General features: G+C 43.0%; 2 protein-coding genes across 5 annotated transcripts in view; one reads left to right on the top strand and one right to left on the bottom strand.

Moving 5' to 3' along the window:
* PKD1L3 (polycystin 1 like 3, transient receptor potential channel interacting) overlaps positions 1–6,519 on the bottom strand; it is a 66,043-nt gene extending 59,524 nt beyond the window's left edge. Inside the window, 3 exon segments of the mRNA XM_033129221.1 lie at positions 3,128–3,247; positions 4,325–4,457; positions 6,283–6,519. Coding sequence (XP_032985112.1) covers positions 3,128–3,247; positions 4,325–4,457; positions 6,283–6,519 — 490 coding nt within the window.
* DHODH (dihydroorotate dehydrogenase (quinone)) lies at positions 6,445–22,518 on the top strand. Of its 4 annotated transcripts, XR_004425211.1 has the most exons (11): positions 6,456–6,588; positions 8,531–8,743; positions 10,210–10,409; positions 12,979–13,061; positions 15,438–15,625; positions 16,212–16,325; positions 17,089–17,242; positions 17,425–17,584; positions 18,047–18,097; positions 20,087–20,171; positions 21,299–22,518. XR_004425211.1 is itself a non-coding variant. In XM_033129465.1 (10 exons), the coding sequence occupies exons 1-10, from the start codon at positions 6,568–6,570 to the stop codon at positions 21,300–21,302; spliced, it is 1,188 nt and encodes a 395-aa protein (XP_032985356.1). In that variant the 5' UTR covers positions 6,456–6,567; the 3' UTR covers positions 21,303–22,518. The 4 variants fall into 4 exon arrangements, 3 of the variants coding, with proteins under 3 accessions (XP_032985354.1, XP_032985356.1, XP_032985357.1); XM_033129465.1 differs by lacking the exon at positions 20,087–20,171; XM_033129463.1 differs by lacking the exons at positions 20,087–20,171; positions 21,299–22,518 and having other exon boundaries at positions 6,445–6,588; positions 18,047–19,708.
* Positions 22,519–25,453: the final 2,935 nt, after the last annotated feature.

Here is a 25,453-nt window from a genome sequence, read left to right as displayed (position 1 = left end):
CACTAACAATTTATGAAATTGCCTATTCCCCAATGGTCTTGCCAACAGAATACGTTAAGTTTGCGGATTTATGCCAGTCTGATAGGTGGGAAATGGTATCTCAGTTTATTTTACATTTGCATTTCTCTAGTTTTTGGCAAGAATACTTCCTAAGTGATGTGTATACATACATTGAGGGCATTTTTTCTTTCTTTGTAAAAAATTAAACTTACTATTTTGAGATAATTGTAGATTCATCAGCAGTTGTCAAGAAATAATAGAGAGATGCTACGTTCCCTTTATTCGGTTTCTCCCAAGGATAACATCTTGCAAAACTATAGTATAACCAGGATATGGACATTGATACTGACAAGATAAATTTTCCATCCTTATAAGGACCCGTCATGTGGCCCTTTAATAGCCACGCCTACTTCCCTCCTGCCCTTACCCCTTTCTTGGCCCCTGACAACTACTGATTTATTCTCCATCCTAGACTTTTGTAATTTCATTTCAAGAATATTAAATAAATGGGATCATACAGTATGTAGCATGTTGAGATTGATCTTGTTTAACTCGGTAGAATTCTCTGGAGATTAATCCAGGTTGTTGTGTGTATGAATACTTTATTTTTATTGCTGAACAGTATTCCATGACATAGATGTATGTACCACCGTTATTTAACCATTCATCTACTGAAGAACATCTGGTTCATTTCCAGTTTTGGGCTATTACAAATGAAGCTACTATAAATATTCTTGTACAAGTTTTTGTGTGCCATCTAACATGTTCCTGGGTTCTCTTACTTCCTATAAACTGTTGGCTCTAGAGGCTTAGTCAGGTTCAAGTTCTACTTTTTATAAGAATATTTAGTAGCTGTTGCCAAGTACTTCCGTCAGGAGTCACATAATGTCTTTCTCTCCATTATGTTAGCAGTCATTGGTGATTATTTCTTAGATCCATTCTTTTCACCCAGGGTTGTAGGAATTTGTGTTTAGTATTTTATTACAAACTACTGATTTTATAAATATCAAAACATCACCCATTTACTACTTAAACTAGAACAAAGTCAAAGCTAACTTATTTAGAAGTAGTAACAAGTATGCAATTTAAGGATAATGGTAAACTGATGATTCTCCTAAAGCACAGAGTGTCTCAAAAGGATGTGTGACACTGTGACCTTAGCAGAGACGGCAGATAGTGTTACAAATATTTTTCAGAGGTTGCCAGGACAGAACTCCATTTATTAATGGTTGTCATGTCATCCTATGATAATTAGTTTGAAGTAATGAGTTTATATTATTTTACTTTACCAAGGGCATAGAAGTATTTCAAAGTTTACACAACCAGTATGTCTGTCTTGGTACATACAAGGTGAATATCAACCCAATTACAATACCACTTTGAACACAAAATTTTACTTCTTATTCAAACATTCTGGAAATAAAAATATCTTAGAAAGGAATACTTTTATATGTGAGCTTAATCTTTAAGTGCTTTTTGTTTAGTAAATGAAGAAAAATCATGAGTTCAACTATTCCAATGTGATAAAGTCAATCTGTAACCTCAGTAATACTTTATGATAACACAAAGCATTAGACTTATCTTTTGAATGTTAAGGAACAAATTTACAAATAATTCTCCCACTAATATGTTATTCTGGAAGAAGTATTTCTTAAGTTCATAATAAAATGTGTAAACACTGTGACAATGATAACTGTATCTGAATACTTCTATACTTTAGTTTTAAAGGTTAACTAACAATATTGGATCTCTCAGTGTTTTCACCTTTGATGTGAATGTGAAACTATCTAGAAGCAGAAAATAAACTTTGAACAAAAAATAGAAATTGCACAATAATATAATACTAACAGTAATAATTACAATATTATGCCAGGCATTGTTCAAGCACTTCACTTGTATTATCTTAGTCTAATAACAATCCTTTGAAGGAAACTGGACTGCATGGAGGTTAAGCTGCTTACCCAGGTGTCACAGCTGAAAAGTCATAGAAACAAGACATGAACTCAAGACTCTGACTCATGAACTCATGACTCTAGAGCCTGAGTTCGTAGCTGTACTATTATAACATTCTTCCTCTCATTATGGGAATGTAAGCTCAGAATTTGCAGAACTGGCTTAGATTAATCGAATGGAATTCTTTTTTGTCCAAGATTATCTTCCTCACAAACATTCTATATTTCATAACCATAATCTCTTGCAAGTACATGAATGATATCAGAGAATACGTTTTCACTCCAAAACCAAGAATAGTTGAGAATGTCTAAAAACTCAACTCTTGGAGAGTGAAAGATGGATGGATATTCGTCATCATTTAAGCTATTTAGGAGTTGCTTTGCCAATTCTGAAGATGATGAAAAATAGTCCACAACTGTAAGACGGCCGGCCAATTTTAGGGATGCAGTTGAGAATGAAACACATGACCTTTGGACTTGTGCAGAGATCAGGCTCACAACGTTGGTCTCATTAACAACAGCATGCTATAATGGCAAAATTAGTCAGAGCTTGAAAGGGTAAGAATGAGAGATTTGAAGCTAGAAATTCATTACATTGAAATACTGAGTCCTTTCAATACCCAGTAGTTGAGGAATACTGTAAGAGAGAAATATTTCTTGTGATAGAGAAATATTGTACTGTATTTTTATTCTCTTTTATGAAACACCCATAGATGCTTATTTTAGTAAGAATGTATTTGTGATTTTTAAAAAAATGGAACAGAATTTTTACCTAAATAATCCGAGACATCATAAGCTCTCTGAGAATTCATGAGCTAAGAAATGTTTTATGTAACCACCACCATGAAAAATATTGCTTAATTAAAAAAACAAAAAACAAAAAACACCCAACTAAACACATGGGGCTTACTAATAATACACTTTCTCACACACTCTGCTCATGCAATGAAGGGAACATCAAGGCACAGCTCTTTCCAGCTACCAGAGTGAGATGCATAAGAAAGTCACTCCAAATGAACAGTTTCTTACTCTAATCATTATGATGAAAATCTAGATCTTTACATCGGTCCTATGTTCTATCATTCATGGACTTGCTAACATGTGCTCACATATTCTCCTTATTTAGAATCAGTTTCTAAAGTTAGTTTTTGGCAGATTGTAGCTTCATCACTTACCAGCCTGGCAAATGAAATAATGCCTCAGTGAGCATAAGTCTACTTTTGAGATGATCCGATTGGACTTTCTGGACATGTAAGTGCACCTGATGGGCTTTGTGGCCCAGTGGGCTGTGACATCTGTGGAAGAGAGACCAGACCCAGATAAGTCTCATCCTCAAAAGTCAAACGTTAAAAAGAAATTAAATATGAAAACCAAATTTTGCTAGTTTTCATAGCAAAATTTGATGAAAATAGATGAAAATTGAGGATTTCCCCTCACATATTATAGATTGTTTATTTTTTTTCATATTATGTGTTCTTTATCACAAGGCTTAGCATTACTTTACCTAGACTTCAATGAAGATGATTATGATATAAATGCCTTGGATTTTTCTCTAAGACCACAAGATTATGGTGCATAATTTTGAATATGTCTATCTAATAAAGACAACAGATAAATAATTTATAGTTTCTGCATTAGGAAACTTGTAGCCAAGAATGATGAAGAGATATTTATCAGGAAAAAAGTGACCATAAAAGGTTCCCCGGGCCGTTCCAGTGGCTCAGGTGGTTGGAGCGCCATGCTCCTAATACCGAGGTCGCCAGGTTCAATTCCCATGGGCCAGTGAGCTGTGCCCTCTACAGCTAAGATTGTGAACAGCTTTCCCTGGAGCTGGGCTGCCATGAGCTGCCGGAGGTTGGTGTGAGCTGCTGCGGGCTGCTGTTTGCTGCTGGGGGCTACTGTGTGCTGCCATGAGTGGCCGGCAGCCCGCAGGATCTGCTGGGAGCTGCCCTGAGCTGCCGTGAGCGGCTGACCAAAGGCTAGCAAACGAATGCCTCAGCGGGGAGGAGCGCAAGGCTCATAATATTGTGTCCTACACAACTAGACTGAGAAACAACGGCTTGAACCCGAATAGTGGGGGGAGGTGGGAAAAAGGGGGGGGGATGGTTTCCTACTTCAGAATTTTGCACAAAACTTTCAGTGAAATATTAGGTAAGTTAACTTTTGATAGACTGAGAAAATCTCATCATCTTTGCTACACAGATAAATCAAAGGCTGTAGCACAAAAGTAGAACTATTTCAGAGGAATAATGGTAATGAAGTGACCGATTTTTCTGTATACAAAGGCAGAAAGATTTAAATTCTTTCTCTCTCCTGTTCCAGAATAAAAGCAAGGAAATTTCCTTAATAAACACTAAACCTCAGAGCCTTACCTGGATTGTTTCTTTCTTGATATTTTCCCAGCAGCATTAAATTGTGCCCAATCCACCACTTCTTCCCTTCTTCCAGAAAGTTCCAGATGAGATCTTGAACCTCCTGGTTCCAAGTGTAAGCAAGGTGTCCTCCCTGGGCAAGGCAATAATTTTCTGCTTTCTCAAAGCTGCTGTGAAACCTGTTAAGCTGATAACAATTATTTTTACCATGTTGCTCTGGGTTATTTAGCTCAGTTCCTAGAAGTATACTTGTTTTGAGGTATAACCAAAGCCAGGTTCTTGTTTTGAAGAACATATTCTCTGTGAACTATGAGCACGAAAAGTGTGGAGGCTCAGCAGGTGCCTGCGCCTTTAAATATATTATTAGTGGGTTTGTCTTATTTATTAGTATTATTTGTTTAGGAATTGGGAATCATTTGTCAAGGAAACAAAACGTTTTGTTTTGTTTTGTTTTAAGGATCCAGGTGGAGTCCCTGTAAGCTGAAAACAAAGATCAATAAAGCAATGGGCCTTTATACCGTAGCTGGGGCGCCACCATCTGTGTCTACACAACTGGATATGCCTTTAGCTTTATAATAGATATTTATTTGCTAAGTCTAAGCTGTAAGGGAGTACAGGATGATGAATATCTAAGTCAGTGTTGCTGAAAATTGAGTAATGTATTGTTTTCCGAAAAAAGAAAACCACGGATTTAAATTATTGTATTGTTTCTTAAATATTTACTCTATCCTAAATCTCTTATATAACTCTATCCTAAATGTTATATCACTATAAAAGCCAAAGAATAAATATTTAATGAAAAAATGAATACAAATTAAATACAAACAAAACTGAAAACCAATGAAATTCAAATTTGCTGAATACCCACTTGTCAGATATACACGGTTCTGGCCTACAGCTGCATAGATCCTTTTGAATTTGTCACGCAGTAGGAAAGAGTCAATTCTCTCAATTTTCTTTAACTTGCTGAAAAAACCTGTGTCATTTTGGTTACCTGTAGCACATTCATCATTTATGTATTTAACCTCTTGGTGTCAAAATAAACGTGGGCACTGAAATCACTTGGCAGGTTTCAGAGTTCAATTGGTTATCCAAATAATGCTTACAATTACTCTTTAAAATCATTATGGACTTGGACACTAAAATTAAAAATTTTCTGAAATGTTTACCCCAATACATCCCTCAGTTTTAAAAACACGGCAGTAATCAAATGGAAGATTAATGTGGTATGGTGCCTACTTTAAAAAGTTTAGTCTAATTAGGAAAGAAAAGACAATAATTGTAGTTAATAAAGAAAATGCTACTAGAAAGGTACAGCCTAGATGTATGAAGGTTCAGCTGAGGAAGAAATTCTTTCCAGCACTTGAACTGACCATGTAACGTTGGCTACATTTAGACAGATGAAACCTTAGCGGAGGAGTCAATGTAAGTTAAATGCATAGAAGTGAGAAAGTATTTATAAATAGTTCTGTGTGTGTCTGTCCGTGTGTGGGGCTGTACTTGGGGGACAGTAGTGAGAACTGAACTATAAAACTGAAATGTTTCAAATGCTAGGAAAAAGATTGCAATTTATTTGGAAGATTTTTTAGCAGAGGAGTCCAAGTCTCTGCTGCAATGAAATGGTGTGGGTGCAGTGTACCTTCAATTTGTATTAATTTTCCAACATCCTCATAAACATATGTACATACATAGAAAGATATACATTTTAAGCATTTTTAAAGCGAAACCTGATGTTGTTGCAATCTTCTTTAAAGTCTACTTAGATATTTTACAGTTCTGTAATTCATTTCAACCTTTTTTAAAGTGCCTGATATATACTTTCTAAATACATGCTTTACCTAGAGTAAAGCATATCAATAAAATGTTTAACTTAAATGATCAAAAAATTTGGTGACAGTATTGCTTAGAAATGAAGACCACATATAAGCTGTCTTTGTCCAGGTAGCAAGGATGCTGACGAACTCTGCGAAGACCTCCACCGTCTGCCTAACTGCACTTCCGCGACGCCCGGAAAGGACACCGGAAGTCCGGCTGGCGAGCGGAAGAGGCGTGGTTGTTGCGATTGCGCCCGCGCGCGCGCGCTCCAGCGTCCAACCAGGTCCTCGGGGTGGAGCAGAGGCGCCCGACCCACCCTTCTGCCCGACGATTGGTGAGTTGGCAGCCTCGGGGGCAGGGATTAGACGTCTTCCCACCATCTCCTCCAATGGAAATGGGACAGAGGCAGGCCTAGTGGCGGAAGGAGCATGGCGTGGAGACAGCTGAAAGTGAGTTTAGAAACTCGGGCTCTTCCAGTGGCGAGAGAGTCCGAATGAGAGCAGGGCTAGTGGGGAATGCAGGGCTAGCCCCGGCCAGATGTGGACGGGAGGCGACTCCGAGAGCGTGGGCCCGTTTGTGTGTGTGTGTGTGTGTGTGTGCGCGCGCGCGCAAAGGCTCGTGAGTGTGCATTTGTTCACGTACTCGGTCTGAGTGTAAACGGCACGTGCATGTCTGGGCAGATGTCAGCGCGCGTGGGACAAACTTAATGAGCCTGGCACAGAGATCAGTGAACACTTGGTCTCCTAGCACTGTGTGCAGCATCCAACGTGGAATGAAATTACAAGAAGACACGTCCCAATCCTAGATAAAATTTTAGGGCGAGGGCTCTATGTAACTAACGGTGCTCGGATATTTGTTGATAGACATTAAGGGGCGTCCCCTCAATCTGGAGACCAGAAGAGAGACAATGAATACTTGATCTGTACCAATCAACAGCTAAGAGTGATCCTTAAAGGCAAATCTGACCATGTCACGTCTTTGTTTAGGGAACAAAACCGAAATCTTAATTCTGGCCAAAACCTCTGCCTGTCTCCCCAACTTCTTTTTAAGCCATACTTTTACTCCTTGGTTCCAAACAAACCTTTCCTCTCCTCCCATTCCTTGGGTGCATCACATTTTCTTCTGCCACGGAAAGAGCCCTTCGACTTTTTCCTTACCCACACTGCCTCCTAGTTAACTCCTATTTACCCTCTTAATATCAGTGTCACTTCCTCAAGGAAGTCTACCTACCTCTTTTATAAGGTTGGGTTCTTCCATTACCCTATAGTACTTTTTTCTTCATAGCAATTGTCACAGTTACATATTTGCATGATCATTGATTTCTGTCCCTCATAAGACTGTACTCCCCATGGAGGCAGGGACTTGGTCTGTTTAGCCCACCTATGAGTGCTCAATCACTATTTGATGATTGAATTAATGAATGAATGAGTGACTTAACATCTGGCAGTGAATATTAGAGAAAAGTATGTACCAGGTTTGAGCTAGGAGAATGGTTCTTGACCCAGTAAGACCTAATGCTCCTTAAAAAAAATATTTTGCAACCCCCTTTATTATCCTGAAATAGAATTTATGTGTAATGTAATCTTTCTGTGTATAATTTTTTAAAGTCAACATAAAGCCCTAACTGGAATGTAAAGAGAAATTAAAGTAATTTATAATAAAATATGTATTTCAATATGTAAATGTTAGGGCATGACTCACCTAGTGTGATAGTCAAGTGTTTAAGCCTCTACTTAGAAATTCTAGTGCTACAAGTATGTTTGTCAATTGCCCCAACTAAAGCACTGAACCATTCCTAATGGGGTTTTCTGAGATAGTGAACAATTCTTGGTAATGTTCTGTGCAAAACTGTGTAGTGATCCCTCTATTTACAAGGTAATTGTATTCCTGGAAAAGTCAATGCACATAAAAACTGCAGGAGACAGTTTGTGTTTATTTGGTGAAATATAGTTTGGTTCTAGGCACAGCTAACATGAGTAGGTACTTTTTATCTACTGAATATATCAGTAGGATGTTCAATAGTCATACATGACCAGCACAGTTCATCTGCCAGAAAGTCTGAAACAATGCAGGATGTCTGACTTCACGGATTCCTGCTCACTAAATCTATTAATATCCCCTCCCAAATGCCTGCCACGTGTCCCTTAGGGGCCAGTACTGTCCCTATTGAAACTTCAGGCCTGGAGTCCTTCAGGGCCAGAAGAGTGTGTGTCAGCAGAAGTGTAGTTACAGCTGCTGATTATAGAGGCTTATGTGTGAGCAAGAGTAGAAATAACGGAGACCAGCTAGGGACATCATTCATGTGACATGTCATTATGTCCTCTGTGTGTGGGTGTAAAGGGCTCAGAGAGGGTGCTGCATACAGCCTGGACAATGGGCTCTTTTTTCCAGAAGCGGGCCCAGGATGCCCTGGTCATCCTGGGGGGTGGAGGACTTCTCTTCGCCTCCTACTTGACGGCCACGGGGGATGAGCATTTCTATGCTGAACACTTGATGCCGACTCTACAGGGGCTGCTGGACCCCGAGTCAGCCCACAGGCTGGCTGTTCATGTCACCTCCCTGGGGCTCATTCCTCGTGCTACGTTTGAAGACTCTGACATGCTGGTAGGTGATCTTGAAACACCATGTGCAATACAAAGTGAAGGTCAGTGTCCCCTAATTTACACAGCTGGTGCTGATTCTTTTGAAAAATCAGAGTCCCGAGTTAGCCCTGATGAAAAACTCATCCTCATCTATACATCAGGAAACTGAGGCAGTGAGTAGTTAAATGACTTACCCACAGTCACACAGCCAGGATTCAAACCTATGGAGTCTGACTTGGCAACCATCTCCTTAGCCACTGGCCTGCCTTGCTGAGGTCTCAGGTAGCTCAGTCTTCACCTCTGCAAAATGTGGAAACATGCCAGAGTCATTAGTGACAGGCATGTGTAGCCAAGCCCTTTGAGGAAGGCATGTGAAAACCTGTCTCAGCATCATTCAGTCCTACATTAACACCTGGGCCCCACCATGTGCCTGCTGCTCTTCTGGGTGTCAGGGTTACAGCAGCAAACAAAACAGAAGAATCCGTGTCCTAGGATCTGCATCCTCCTGTAAGCCCTGCCAGTTTCCATCTCAGACTCTTACCACATGGGGGACATCAGAATGCTGTGAACATGAGAACAACAAATAAGAAGCACACAGACCTCTTTGGGGAAGGGTCACTATTATAAATCAGAGGGTTCTTTCTGTGTATTTCCCCTTTTTGTCTTAGAATTCCTTTCACTTCCCAATCCTGCAATTTTGAGCAGATGTGGCATTTTACCTGACTTACCATATGTAAGCACTGAAGGGCACTGTAGAATCAGAAAGAACATTCTTTTCTTTAAGCTGTCCTCATCCCAAACTGCTAGTTTGAATCTCCTGGAACCTGGTGTAACAGAAATGAGTAAAGAGTGGGATAAGAGTGTCTGATAGGGAAGAACCTGTCTCTAACCACAGACTGGATCTGGAGGCCAGCTGTCACTTTTGCCTAGCAGAGCACTTTGCTCCCTCTAGTGCCCCACAGTGATGTCTAGGGGACATCACTGGGCTTTGGATCAGCCTGGATGAGAAGGGACCCAGGTGGGTCTGACTTTCTAAGCTGACTCAAGGATTTTGCTGCTTGACACTGTTTCAGAATAGCACTAGCTAGAGGCTGACACCAACAGGCCACTGTCTCCCACCACAGATAGTGGATAAGAAGGGATGAATGTTAGCGGTAACTGGAAAACATAGTGCCTATCTTCTATCCAACCCATGGTGGCAACACAGTTTTTCTCCTTAGTCTTGGTGCTGGATGACAAAGCCTGATGGTTCTTAAACTCCGGCAGGTATCAGAATCACCTGCAGAGTGCCACTAAAAATAGATTCCTTCAGAGTTCCATTCTGCCCACCATCCCCCAAAGATTCTGATTCCTTAGTCTGGAGATGGGTCCTGGGATCGGATGGTTAACAAGGTCCCCAGGGAATTCTGACATAGATGTGCTAGAAACCAACCTTAAGAGACACTGGTATAGCCTTGTGTACCTCTGATTTTGTCTCCCTTTTCCTAGGAAGTGAAAGTCCTGGGCCATAAGTTCCGAAATCCAGTAGGAATTGCTGCAGGATTTGACAAGCATGGAGAGGCTGTGGATGGACTTTACAAGATGGGCTTTGGTTTTGTTGAGATAGGTAGTGTTACCCCAGAACCTCAGGAGGGAAACCCCAGACCCAGAGTCTTCCGTCTCCCGGAGGACCAAGCCATCATTAACAGGTAGGTGAGTGGCCCGGAGGTGACAGGGATGCCTTCTTCCCAGCAGGATGCATGGGATGTTTTTTTCTGTCATGCAGTGTGGACATTATTCTAGCGCTTGGAATGTTCAGGGATCATGGTGAACATATACCATGTGCCAGGCATAAAAGCAGGTTCTGGAATTTCAGTTTAACACGTACACATGCTAAAGCCTGGAGAACTACATAACTTAGCTACAACTACGAGACCATAAGCCTGAGAGCTTGGGTATGGATTTAGGTGTATTTGACTTTAGAGTTTTTTAGGTGTATTTGATGTTAGGTGCTTTTCCCACATTGTTACTCTAATGCCCTTGCCCAGCACTGTCTAGTAGGAATATAATGCGAGCCCCATATGGAATTTAAAATATTCTAGTCGCCGTGATAAAATAGTAAAAAGAAATAGGTGAAATTAATTTCAGTAACATGTTCTATTTATTTGTGATAATTATTATATTTAATTGAAATACTTAATATACTAAATATCATCATTTTATTTATCATTCATTTATTTTTTAATTTTATTAAATTTATTGGGGTAGCATTGGTTAATAAAATTATATAGGTTTCAAGTGTATAATTCTATAATACATCATCCCTATATTGCAGTGTGTTTACCACCCCAAGTCAAGTCTCCTTCCATCACCATATATTTGACCCCCCTTTACCGTTTTCTACCTCCCCCCATATCATTTTAACATAATCATCAACACAAAAATGATTAATTAGCTGTTTACCTTCTTTTCTTACCAAGTCTTCCAAATTCAGTGTATTTTTTTCTTCAGCATCTGTCAGTGTGGACTGGCTACATTTCAAGTGCTCAGTAACACCTGTGGCTAATGGCTCTTGGATTGGACAGTATAGCCCTAGCCTTTAGTAAACTGGAAAATTTAATAGTCAATATATGCAGCTGCTTTTTGTAAGAGAGATCCTTGTAGATTGTGTAAAGACCTTCTCTTTATAATCCCTGTGCAATTTTCACAATATCAAACCCAGAAAGTGAAGAAGTTCCTACTTTTTGTTAACAGAATCGTGAAGCGCCTCCTTGGGGAGAGTTTGATAGGCATCTTTGTAGCCATTACTGGCCTTCTGGAAGACTGACCTATGTGACGTTTATTAGGCTGCACTTCCCGCTTTATTGTGATTGTTTCAGGGAAATTTTTCAGCATTAGCAATCAAGTTATTGATCTTTCTGCTACATTGCAGGATAGGATCGATATCTTCAGAACGTCCAAGTCACTGGAGATTCCAGGGGGACGGTACTTGTCAGAATCCTGCAGATGAGAAGTGGCCGAGAGCGGAGAGCCCGTGTGTTCAGCCTCCTTGCTCTGTTTGGCACACTCAATAAACTTAATGAATAAATTCATCCATTCATTCAGCAAGTCAGCAAATGCATGTGCCACTCTATCTGTTAGGTGTTTTTGGCTGCAAGTAACAAAGTGACTTAAACAATAGGCATTTGTTATTATTTCTTCTCAGAACAGCTGCAGTAGGCAGTCCAGGGATGGTTGAGCAGCACGGCAATGTCAGGACTCTGGCCCAACTTCTCTGGACCATACCTTCTTGTTTGTAAGACAGCTACCCAGCTACAAGGGTTGTGTCTTTTCGTGGGGACGTCTGAGAGCAGAAAGGGAAAAGGAAGCCTACATACTGGGGAGAGTGGTTCCCAGAAGCTCCCCGGTAGGCATCACCTTATATCTCAGTGATCACACCCAGTCACATGGTCATGCTTCAGTGGCTAGTGTGGCTGGGAACGGAGTCATTATCATTCCCACCCAGTATCAGGAGAGAAAGGAAGGGGGAATGGTCAAAGGTCAACGACCCACAAGTGGGGCTGAAGAGACAGAGGTGAGCGGGACAGATGAGGTCACTACCGTTGTGGAGTGTCTAGTGGTAGGGTGATGGAGAAATAAGACATGTCCTTGATCCTCAAGAAGATCATAACCCAGTAGGGGAACTTAAGCATACATATAGATCCCAAGCCAGGAGAAAGATCGGTACAAAGTGCTCAGTGAATGCCAAGAGGTGAGGGATCATTTGTGTCTGGGAGCTTTATGGAACGAGGAGAGGGAGAGTGTGGTCTGAGTCAGAAAGAGAAGACAATTTTAATAGGCAGAAAGGATAGGGAAATAGAGTGGCAGGAGGTGCATTCATGGAGCACAGGCAGGAGGTGGAAAAATGGGCTTGTCAGAGTGGGTTCCACTGGGTGTGTGTGGGGGGTGCATAGGTAAAGAGGAAGGGGTGCTGGACTCATACAAGTCTGGGGCAGCTATAGGGCTGAGGCTGAGCTGTATCCAGTGCTAGTTGGCTGGGTGGCTTGTTTGCAAATTTTAATTTCCCTTTCCCTTTGTGTTTGATAGTGTTCTGACACGTTCTCTAGGAGGTCCAGGGTGTTTAGATCTTGGAAGTCTTGAGAACTGACTCTCATTTTTTTTCTTTTCTGCTTTTAAAAGTGATATGTATAGCCATAGAACCATGTATGTCTCCAAAGTCTCTGCCTTCTGGCTGAGGGCTCTAACCTTGTCCCTTCCTCATCTGCTTTTGTGTTACAGATACGGATTTAATAGTCACGGGCTCTCTGTGGTGGAACACAGGTTACGGGCCAGACAGCAGATGCAGGCCAGGCTCACAGAAGGTAAAGTGGGGCTGCGTTAAAGGGGCTTTCTTCATTTATTGGGAGGAAACGTGGGAGAAACATCAGGAACGTTCCTAGTGACAGACATGATTGAGCAATAGAAAAAACACTACAGAACTCAGGGTTCCTCTCCCAGAGGAATTTTCCTGGTTCTACCAGTTTGCAAGATTTTAATGGAATTTCACAACTCAGTAAAGATGCCTTTAGTTTCTTCCTTGTTACGTAACCTATGTTATATCTTAACTGCGGCAGCTTGGAAGTGAGCAAAGCAGAGTGGCCCCCCTGTGATCACACAGGCAGTGAGATGTAGGCATGGCTTGAGCGCCATCTTGTTCTGCTTCTGTTGTCCTGTCCATTGTACGAATAAACATGTTAATTATAGAAGCATTAGTAACTACAGAGAAGCATAGAGAAGAAAATTAAAAGTACTCACACTCTCCCCACTCAGGGTAACTAGTCTTGGCATTTGGGAGTCTGGAAATACCATGCATTTTTGAAGGCACCTTCGTATATGCTGAAGTTCATTCCCAGGGGCTCTCCGCTCTGCTCTCTGTCCCTCAGGATGCACTTAGCGGGGTAGGGCTGTATTGTCCTCACCAGACCTTCGATTGTTTGGGGCTATGGCCTTTCTTTCCGTTGGATTCCTCTGGAACTCCTTCCAGGAAGTTTTAGTCTCATTAGATGTCCTGGTGGCGAAATGAGAAAAACCTCTGGATATCAGATTCATTTCAGGAAGGAAGTTGAAAGGGCTGAGGCTGTTAGCAAGCTCTGATTTGGGGAGTAGGAAGTAACCTTGTTTGGAAATCCCTCGTTTTGACAGCACTAGACCCTGTTATACTATAGACCTTTTGGGGAACTTTGAAGGTCATAATAGGACTTTTATGGTTTGTGATTCTCTTCTGCCTTCTTTGTCCACAGTGTTCTTCACACCAGCTTTCTCCCCTGTCCTCCCTTGCCTATCCCCTCACCCCCACTCTGGTGCTAAATTCATTGCAGTGAAGCAAAATCCTGTAGCAGAGCTGTAGCTGTTTACCAGCAGCAAGAAACCCTAAAGACAGCTTATTACTAGCACCATGCCAAGGGATGTGAGTTGACAAAAGCTGTGGTGCCCTTTGGGGATAGAGTAATCCAGCAATTTCTGGCTAACTCCAAAATCTTGTCAGTTTGGGCAGATGACTATTAATGAAAGATCCATTAGCTACGTGAAAGCAATACTCTCTTTCAAGCCAATTTACCTGTGTGGCAAAGAATCACAGCTTCTAAATGTCTTTGGCTTGATGGATTCTAGACATGGGAAGTGTGGAGACCTTGGTTATATAACCTGTCTGATGGGTTCTAGCCCGCTGCCCCCTCCCCTACAACCCCCACAGTTAGCTATACAAATCTCATTTACTTTCAAGCTGATGATAAAAGGGTGACTACATTTAGGGTATGAGAAGGGGGTCAGCAGGACTAGATGTTGTTCTTTGATCCTTCCTGACCTGACACACGTTTTGTGAGCTAACTTGATGTTTCAGGTCTTTTCCCAACTATCAGATGGAAAAGTAGCCAGTACCACTGACATACTATTGACCTGTACAAATACGACGGTATCTTTGGAGAAGTACAAACAACCCCTTGCTTTCACACAGAGGCTGTTTCTGAAATGTATTTTTCTGAAAGTCCAAAATGCAAGTCAAGTGATAATCCCATTTTTAAGTAAGGTGGCTGTTTTACTTACTGTGCAAATTGAGGCACTTTGGAGAGTGAATGGGGAGCAGGCATTAATAATTATGCGCAGGCTACAGGAGTAGTCAGGGCTGTCCTGAGCACTGGGATGTATGGTCATCCTAGTTATAAAGGGGAGGCCCTTCTCAGAGAACTGAAATTATAAAATAATTATACCTTTGCATTTTAGGCATGATAATTGAAAATACTTTCCGGTATTTTATGCATATTCTTAATTTTGGATTTTATTCACAACTGCATACTCAGGCTCTCCACCCAAGTCCAACGAGCAGCCCTTGAGAGTAAACAGTTGCCCCTTCTGACACACCTGTTAATTTCTGTCTGTTCTCAGTTGTATTACGTTTGTGAGCCATGCCTATTTTATCACTAGTATTTGCATTCTGAATTTCTACATTTTCCATTAATTTTTTAAAAAGAACAAGGGCACAGTGCAGTAAAACATCAGGTAGTTACTCAAACATTGCCACGCAGACAAAGGTGGTGAGCTGTTTCGTGCTCAGCAGGCAGCAGCACCATGCCGTTCACAGTATTTGTCAGCTGGTGCTGGAAGTTCTCATTGGTGGGGAAGGCCTAAAGGCTGTGTCCATGGGCTGTTCACGGCAAGGAAATGGTGTGTGTGGACAAAACCTTGACCAGCGGTATTTGCAGATGGGCTGCCGCTGGGCATTAACCTGGGGAAGAATAAGACCTCGGTAGACGCTGCCTCGGACTACGCAGAGGGGGTGCGAGTCCTGGGCTCCTTGGCTGACTACCTAGTAGTGAACGTGTCCAGTCCCAACACGGCTGGGCTGCGGAGCCTTCAGGGAAAGGCTGAGCTGCGCCACCTGCTGACCAAGGTAGGCAATTACACCTCTAGGTCCCACTCCACCAGCCTGTCCTATCCACTTCCTGTCCTTCTACAGGGGGAAGCTTCAATGTCATTATCTAGGAGCTGTCCTTAGACCTCGACCAGTCAGGACCCCTCACTGTACCTCGAATCTCCTAATCTCAACACCGATTATGCTCAATAGTAATTAATTGCTGTTATCTGTCCCTGCTTTTAAACCATAAGGTCTGTGATAGGGACCATGTCTCTCATTTTCCTACACTGTCCCTAGCATTTAGCACATTGAATGAATGAACGAATGGAATGACTTTTCATTTCAGTACTTGTGACAGAATTCCTTTGTTATGTCCTTTAGGAACAGAAGTCTAGCTCTTATTACATTAGCTGATGTCAGTGACCACATTAGGGACTCAACCTTGGGGGTTTTTGGTTCAACAGAATGGAATCGGATTGGCCTTGATGGGGTCTTTTGCATAACTGAGGGCTTTGTCTTCCAAAAAGGAGAAATTGCTTATGCTTTAGTTTATCTGGGCAGTTGCACCCTCACTCAGGCTGTGGTTTCAGGGGTCCCCATCTCTGGCCACGTGTCACTCTAGGTGCTGCAGGAGAGGGATGCCCTGAAGGGGGCACAGAAGCCAGCTCTGCTGGTGAAGATTGCGCCTGACCTCACGGCCCAGGACAAAGAGGATATCGCCAGTGTGGTGAGAGAGGTGCGAGTCGGGACTGGGGAGCGTCTGCCCCTTTTGGCTCGGCCAGCCCAGGCGGCAGCCTGTGGTTTCCATTCTGTGATACGGAGGGCTGGTTTGGTGTCTTTTTCTCATGCTTCTTCCCTTCTCTCTTTCCTCCTCTTCATCCATCAAGGGCTTCAAAGCTTGTGCTTGCATCCTTGGCCAGTCTGGGTTAGACTGGAGTACAGGCATACCTCGTTTTATTGTGCTTCACAGGCATTGCATTTTTTATAAATAGAAGTCAAGATCCCTATCCCTCCTATCGTTGCCCCCCCCCGCAGCAAAAGGATTATGCCTCGCTTTATTGTGAGACTCATTTTATTGTGGTGGTCTGGAACTGAACCTGCAATATCTCTGAGGTATGCCCATATTCTTTCTCTTCAGTCAAACACCAGGGCTCTGTGTTGTAGGAGAGCAGTGGAAACAGACTGAGCCTGGCAGCCCTGGGTTCAAATCCTGGTTCCACCACTTACTACCTGGAGGCCTTGGACAGGACTTTCTAAAGTGGGTGGTTGTAAGGATTGAACCCTGCCTTATGGAACGTTAAGGGTGGCACTATGTGATGGCACCTATTGCCACGTTGAGGCTCATTCTGACACTTGTTCAAGAAGCCTAGTGAGGTCTTGCTTCTGGGGGCTGTAAGTGTGGGGGCCTGGCCTGGCTGCTGTATCAGACCCTCCAGGGAAGCTTCTCTGCATCCATCAGTGCCACAGCTGGAGGGCTCTTTCTCTGTCTCACACTGCAGTTGGGCATCGATGGACTGATTGTCACGAACACCACAGTGAGTCGCCCCCCTGGCCTCCAGGGTGCCCTGCGCTGTGAAACAGGAGGGCTGAGTGGGAAGCCCCTCCGGGACTTATCAACGCAAACCATCCGGGAGATGTATGCACTCATGCAAGGCAAGGAGTCAGTGTCCGTGTCTTCGGATTTGTGTGTGGCTTGGACTCTGGGGTCATGAACAGAATCTGTGTTCCCTGAACTGCTGCATTCAGCAGGGGAGCTGAGGACTGAAGCCAAACTGAGCTCCTGGTTCTCACATCGTCCGCCCTTCCTCATGGTGTTACCTTGTGCTTCTCTGCAGGCAGAGTCCCCATCATTGGGGTTGGCGGTGTCAGCAGTGGGCAGGACGCTCTGGAGAAGATCCGGGCAGGGGCCTCCCTGGTGCAGCTGTACACAGCCCTCACCTACCAGGGGCCGCCTGTAGTGGGCAGAGTCAAACGGGAGCTGGAGGCCCTTCTGAAGTAAGTGGGGCCACGTATGGCTTGTAACAGAAGTTAATATGGTATCAGTTCTGATTGACTCAAACCAAAAGGATGATATTCATCTGTGTATTTATTCTTCACGCAAAAAGGATTTAAGGGGCACACTGTGAACTCAGGGGAAAATTACTCTATTGCTCCTTTGACTTCCAAGGCAATGGTGTTTATAGAGGAGTTCTGGTGCTATTTCCCATTAATTTGGTAACATTGGCTTGATGCCAGGGAGCTGTCTAGACTTAGAATCGACTGCCTTCTTCACCTGAAGACCTGGTGTTCATGTCTCTAGGTCTCTGGGTGAAGACAGTGTGGGGGGCACGAGGTCTGTGTTTGGGGGAGAGAGAGAGGTAGGTGCATTTATGGAGCAGATATAGTCCAGGTGAGTGTGGGCTTCCTGTAAGAATAGGGTCCACCATTTGCTGAAATTGCTGTTTTCTGTTTTTCCAGGGAGCAGGGTTTTACCAGAGTCACAGATGCCATTGGAGCGGATCATCGGAGGTGAGGACATTGTTGGTGGAAGCGTGATCTGGAACCTTCCCACTAACTCAAGTGAGACTTTGTGGCTGGATCAGGAGAGAAGGGACTCTGTCTCAGGACGCATCGCCCAAACGACAAGAGCCCTTTCTCTGCAGCCAGTTCAGACTAAAAACCAACCGTGAGGGTCACCAGAATCAATACACAGCTTTCTTCAGTCACTTGTCAGATCATGAACTGCATTCAGGATTTTTTCCAGACTCAAATCCCAGAATCTTTTTAATACTGCAAGGACATGAGATATTTGTGGGGAGGAAAATCACGGAAAAAAATAAAGCCATTTAAAACCTGGACTTAAATTCCAGCCCTTTCTGGAAGGCTACTGCTACCTGGGGTCTGCAGCAGCCTTCCCAGGAACTTGACTCTTTTGTTCTATCTTTGTTGTTATTTAAGTTTTAGCTTTATTTTGAGAATATTTCAAACACAGACAAAAGTTGAAAGAAAAGGGCTTGTGGATGGCTGTCCTCTCCCTGTGTTTTCACATCATCTTCCCCAGGTCTGTGTCCTGATCTCTTCTAAGGACACTGGTCATACTGGATTGGGGTCCACCCCAATGACCTCATTTTAACTTTATTACCTCTGGAAAGACCCTATCTCCAAATAAGGTCACACTTGGAAGTTTTGGGGAGTTAGGATTTCAACATATCAATTTTGGGGAGACAATTCAACCCATCACAAGAAATGTGCTTGCTGTCTCCCGGCTTTCAGATCTGTGACTTAGGGTGCCATCTGGCAGACAGGTTCTCAAGGTGCTTCGCGATACTGGCCAAGAGGCCGAAGAAGTAGTCATTAGCTAAACGCTACTCTTTTCAATACCGAAAAGCAAACAGTGAAAAGTTATAAACCTGGTCTGGAAAGGACTGCTGCTGTCTGGCACAACTTCACAGCTAACACAATCACCTTTGTCCCCATCACTGCAGTACAGGTTGTATTGTAAATTTGATTTCTCGGTAGCTCTGTGGAGCGGCATGTAGCTGCAATAGTGGTAATGTGTCCTGTTGCCTCATCTTTCCACCTCGGCCTCAGCCTGGCCCTCCCTCTGCCCACTCACTCTTTGCCAAGAAACCAGTATCTAGACTCCTGCTATCTTTTTCAAAGATCTTTTCCCTGGCTTTTGTCTTATTATGAAAATAATACCTACTCATAAGGAAATTTAAACAATATAGCCCCCAAATAAAAGCTGTCTACCTCCTTCCCCCCAAACAATTCCTGTCTCTAAGAGAACCTTACTCTTTAGCTCCAGGTGGCTTGCTACCCAGGAGGGCCAGCCAGCATCTCATCTGATCAAAGAAGGTGGAAATCTGCATGTTTTATGTGGTATCTTCAGTGTTTAAAATTTGAACTGATGTCATGCCAGTCCATTAAAACTGGTGTGTAGCCAGATGTGAATTACAGCCTCCAATTTAGGTGTCTGGTCCATGCCATCTCGAGGCAGCAATTTGTAACTCCCCACCTCCTGGGAGCCAGGAGCCCCAGCAGGGAAAGGTTGGGAGTGAGGAAGTAAAATCAGGAGAATGACATCCCAGCCAGAGTGGGGACAGGAGGGTCCCAGGGATGTTGATTCCATGACTCACCGTGGGTCAGGGGAGCACGTGGACTTGGAGTGCCGCAGGAGATTCACCAAACCCTGTTGAGGCTCCATTTTTCTCACCTGCAAAAACAGTGGTTTGGAGGATTAAAGGATACCTTCACAGCAACTTTTACAAAGATGCATACTACGTGCCAGGCATGTTATGTACTTATTAGTCATGGACAGTCGTATATTTTGTGTGCCTCAGTTTCCTAATGTATAAAATGGGAGAAGCTCAGTACCCTTCTTGAAGGGTTGTTATGAGGATTACATGTGAAGTGCAGTAGTGCTTAATACACCGACCCTCCTAGTAAGTGTTATTTTTAATACTTCTAATCATCATAAAGTCCTGCAAATAGGTATCACCAAGCCTATATTTACAGATGAAACCATGAGATTTGAGAGATTAAAGGAGCGAGGAATCAGCAGAACTGGTCCCCACGGCCCGAGTGCCTCCTTCTGATGCAGGTAAAGGGCCTCATGGGACCCCTGAAAATCTTCTTTTAACAGACTTCATACTATGTGCCATTACATTTTAGAAAAAGCTTTCATAGAAACTTGCCCTGGGCACTTGATTGGTCTGATAGAGTGGGGTCTAGTAATCAAAGCTCGGAGCCCCTTAGAGGCAGGGAACATTCTGTAGGAAGCACAGTGCCAGCCAGGGCTGAGCCAGAGGCTCTCAGACGTAGCAGTTTGAAACAATAATCATTTATTATCCCGCATGGTGTCAATGGGTCAGGAATTCAGGAGCAACTTAGTGGGGTGGTTCTGGCTCAGGGTTTCTCATGCGGGTGTAATCAAGACATTGGCCAGGGCTGCAGTCCTTCAAGGCTTAACTGGGGCTGGAGGACCCCCTTGCAAGACGGTCACTCGTGTGGCTCCTGAGTTGGTGCTGGCTGTTGGCTGTTCATGTCAGGGGATCTCTCCACAGGGCTGTCTGTCCTCACACCACAGCATCTGGCTTCTCCCAGAGAGAGGGAACAACATGAAAGCTGGAATGCCTTTTATGACCTGGCCTCGGAAGTCAACCACTGTTACTTATGCCACATTCATGCTATTCATTAGAATAGGATTGTTAGCTTTAGTAAAACAAACAAAAACAACAGGATACCCAGTTAAATTTGAATTTCAGATAAACAATGAACACACTTTAGTATATCTCATACAATAATTGGTACATACTTGTACTAAAATTTATTTGTTGTTTTCCTGAAATTCAAATTTAATTGGGCATCACATATTTTATCTAGCAACCCTATATTTATCTAGCAACCCTAAGGGTGAGTCACTTAGTCCAGCCCTCACTCAAGGGGAGGGAATTAGGTTCCATTTTTGAAGGGAGGAATGTCAAAGAATTTGTGGAGATACTTCCAAACCACCACAAGCAGAATGTGGAAAAACTTCGTTTGGTCCTGGTGTCTGGGTAATGGCATAGGATACTACTAATAGGATGAAGTAGTTCTATCTGGGACAAGCAAGGTCATCTTCCTAACAATCTGTACATTTGTAAGTTTACAGCAAATCACACATAGTATCTTCTTTGATCCTCAGCCCTGAAGGTGGGTGAAGCGGTGATTATGATCCCTATTTTACAGATAAGGAAACTGAAGTTAAGTGCCTGCTCCACGATCATATGGGCAGAAACGGTGGAAGGAGGACAGATTCTCCGAATGGCAAGTCTAGCCCCTGTTCTACTCTGCCGAGTAGTGTCCCGATGGACTGCTGAGGCCTCCACGAAGATGTCTTGGATTCATTTTCTATCTTCTGTCTTGTTGTTATCTCACAAAGATGATGGTATTTGTGGATCCTTGTTGCCGTGCTGCCTTCCGGGCGATGGGGGAAGACCCTCTGAGAAGCCGAGGGACAAGAGGCAACCTTCTCCCCCCCAACACCCACCAGCTCTGAGATCTGCCCTGGCTGAGACTGTGGGGTTCACTCCACCACCTGCAGACGGGCTCCGAGTACCGACAGGAACATCATTCCCGTCAACTTCACGTGAAAAAGACTGCGGAACAACCAAACCAAAGAGAGAACTACTCCCAATTTTTATTATAAGAAATTTAGACATACCGAAAAATGGAAAGAATAGTATAATAAATATCCATACCCCTCTACCTATCTTACTATTAGTAATTCTTACTGTCTTTTCCATGTTTTCTTTATCAATCTTTTTACCTCATTATATACTGTAGTTTGATGAACACTTTTGAAGGAAGTGGTCGGTGTCAGGACACCTCACTCTTAAGTACTTCATAGCCTGCATCTTCTAAAAACAAAAGCATGCTCCTACATAACATAATTCTATGATTATACCTAAGAAAATTAGCCTTGATTCTATAGTATCAACTAACATTCAGTCTATATTCTAATTTTCCCTATTGTCCTCAAAATATCTTCTATAGTCCATCAAGGCTCACCTGTACGTCTCTTTAGTCTGAAAATCTAGAACTGTCACCTCTGAAGAGACCAGGCCAGTTGTTTTATAATCAGTTCTACATTCTGTATTCCCAGAATAAAGGCTGTATTTCCTGATCTACATTATAGCTGGATGTGGATATATGACCAAAATCTACCCAATGAGATATATGTGAAAGTACTGTGGGCAACGTGTGGGAAGTCGTCTGCTGCCTGCACCGTGAGGACGATGGCTGGGGCTGGCAGCCGTGTTAGAACTGAGTATCACGGTCACCTCAGAGGCAAAAACTGGAAAGAGCTTCATAAAACTGACAATACCACCTCTGTCTGCTTCCTTCCCCACCTCTTTCATCTGAGAAAGTATCTTATGTGCTTAAGTCACTGTTAATTGGGGTTTTCTCTCATATTTAGCCAAATTTAATTCTAGCTAATAAAAAAAGCCAGATTGAGAGCTACTGTAACCTTGTATTTGCCTACAAGCTATGTTATCTGCTTTCTGCTTGGCTAAGACACACTTCAGGATGTCTCTTTCCTCCAGGTGCAGATTTCTGGTGCTAGCACACTGTGGGAATGTCCTCAGACTTTCATGTTACCTACCCTCTAGTATTGAACGAATCTTGGCAGTCAGGGAAAATTTCTGTAAGAATGTTGTGGTTAGAATTGTGGGAAGTGAAGTTAGTGTGACTTGTCACATGTAAGAGGACACCAGAGAACGGGGCTGAGAAGTGTGTGTTCAGGAGCAGGGTGGGAATGACCTAGAATTGGCACACAGAGGGTTTGTGAAATACTTGGGCAGTAACACAGGGGCAAGGCTCCAAAGGGCAGGGCCTTTAGTAGAGGAAACGCAGTAAACATGCAAACTCCTTGCATTCTCGCCAGCCAACAAGAGGGTTCCCAGGCATTGAAAACTCCATTTGGAAAGTGTCCCACGGGAAACAAAAGGAGTTGTTACAATTACTGAAGGCAACCGGCTGTGACACCTGATACCCGTTAATCACTAGGGTTGTCTTGGTGGGTCCAGGGACAAAGCTGTGCCTGGGATCATTTCCTGGGTCAGCATGACCCCTGTCCTGCCCTGAGCATGTGGAAGACATGTAACCTTGGTGCTGCCATTTCACTTCTTGGTTGTCTGAGAAATTGGTCAGTTTTTCGCACTTCGGCCATTCTCTAGGATGTTGAATTTTTTAGTCCTTAATGGATCTAGTGACATCTTCCTATCTCAACAGAGCAAAAACTGTAGATCCTGTCTGGGGACCTAAAAGAAATCACTGTGGTTGGGTCAGAATTTCAACTATATTTGAGACACTGATATAACCATTAAAAACAAACACCCGTACAAATTTATATGTACACATGTACATAAGAGTATATAGATTAGAGACAGACGGGGGTAGGGGGAGAATAGGGCTGACCCATATTCATTTGTTCTTTCGCTCACTCATTCTTCCAACAATAAGTTACTGAGATCTTATTTCCTGCCAGTGGCTATACTACGTGTGGAGATAAAGATAACTGACTTTTCTACCACCTCTGTGTGTCGCAGAAGAGACAAATGCAAACACAACTGGCCAGAACTGATTGGATCACATCCCACAATAGAGGAAGGAGTCCAGTGCTTCCCTAGCAGAGGCGGGTCACTGGGGGTTTAGCCAGTTAACAGTTGCACTGATTTCTCCATGTGGCCAGGACTAATTTCATACAATTTCCTGGGGCTATAATTACACAAACCCCTGATTTCTTGCACTGATGGCTCAAAAGCAGAAATCCATTTTAACACCATTCCTTCTAGAGAGATCTGTCATGGGACTGAGGTGGATGGCTCACCTGCACCAGGACCTGGCTGGCTCTCAGGGTATACTGTTCCCAAATGCTTATCAGAAGTTTCTTTGGTCTATTTCCTAAGGCATTTCTCAGCCATGGCCCACATGGTCTCTGCCTGCTTCACTGCTGTGATGCACCCTCCCCAACCCGGATGGAAGGGGAGAGGTTGGGGTGGAGGAGGTGGGGTGGTGGTGGTATGGGAGTGTGTGTGTGGGTGGCTCATGCTCAGAAGGAGCCTCCGCTTCACAGCATCAGGCTTCTCCAGCTTGGTGCCAGTGCTTTAGGGTCTTCCTTGCCCTCTCTACTGGGCATCACTGCCTGGGTCATGACTGTAATCTGATACACACGGTTCAGACTTGGAAGCCACTTAGAACTGCTACCTTAGCTGGCTAATGGGGTTAGCTAGTGAATTTGTTTTCCCTTCCAGGTAAGCAATGTCTTAGCAAAGGATTTGTCTCTAGTTGACCCTTAAAAGTGACTCTGATGGTGAGAACTCAAGGCTGATTGTGTGTGTGTGTGTGTGTGTGTGTGTGTGTGTGTGTGTGTGTGTCACTTGAAAATCCTGTGAAGTTCATCATGCAGGAGAGGTAGCACCTCAGGGTGGCCAATGGGCAATATCTTAGGGTGACGGTTAGGTGGTATCTCGTTGTGGTTTTGATTTGCATTTCCCTGATGATTAGTGATGTTGAGCATCTTTTCACGTGCCCATTGGCCATCTGTATGTCCTCTTTGAAAAAAATGTCTATTTAGATCCTCTGCCCATTTTTAAATTAGATTTTTTTTTTGTTTTGTTATCAAGTTGTATGAGTTTATCTATTTTGGACATTAACTTCTTATTGGATATATGACTTGCAAATATCTTGTCTCATTCAGCAGGCTGCCTTTTCATTTTGTCAATGGTTTCCTTCTCGGTGCAAGAACTTTTTAGTCCCATTTGTTTATTTTTGCTTTTGTTTCCTTAGTCTTCAGAGTCAGAACCAAAAAAAACATTGTTAAGACTGATATTAAGGAGCTTACTACCTATGTTTTCTTTTAGGAGTTTCATGGTTTCAGGTCTTACTGTCAAGTCTTTAACCGATTTTTAGTTAATTTTTGGGTATGGTATAAGATAATTCCTTTGCATGTGGCTGTCCAGTTTTCCCAACACAATTTATTGAATAGACTGTCCTTTTCCCCACTGTATATTCTTGCCTCCTTTGTCGTAAATGAATTGACCATGTATGCATGGGTTTATTTCTGGGATTTCTATTCTGTTCCACTGATCTGTGTGTCTGTTTTTATGCCCATACCATACTGTTTTGATCACTAAAGCTTTATAGTATAATTTGAAATCAGAAGCTTTTTAAAAAGCTTAAAATACCAGTATGTATGTCTGCTAGTGGCCCAGCTTTTGAGAAGAGAACTGCTGGCACTAAGTAAGCATGGTTGGGAACCAATGTCCATGTTTCAGGCACAGCAGGATCTCATAGTCCCTGGTCCTTGATGACTGAGGAAAAGGGAGATAACCTAGAAAG

This window comes from Rhinolophus ferrumequinum, chromosome 15 (genome assembly GCF_004115265.2).
Source record: "Rhinolophus ferrumequinum isolate MPI-CBG mRhiFer1 chromosome 15, mRhiFer1_v1.p, whole genome shotgun sequence".
NCBI lineage: Eukaryota > Metazoa > Chordata > Mammalia > Chiroptera > Rhinolophidae > Rhinolophus > Rhinolophus ferrumequinum.
The sequence above is the reverse complement of the archived record's forward strand: the minus strand, read 5'-3'. Positions and strand labels throughout refer to the sequence as shown.

Excerpts from the sequence above, each read along its gene's own strand:
- DHODH (XM_033129465.1), top strand. The coding sequence starts at position 6,568 with ATGGCGTGGAGACAGCTGAAA. Across the intron at positions 6,589-8,530 it reads TGGCGTGGAGACAGCTGAAA|AAGCGGGCCCAGGATGCCCT; the intron begins GTGAGTTTAGAA and ends TCTTTTTTCCAG. Across the intron at positions 15,626-16,211 it reads TGCGCCACCTGCTGACCAAG|GTGCTGCAGGAGAGGGATGC; the intron begins GTAGGCAATTAC and ends GTGTCACTCTAG.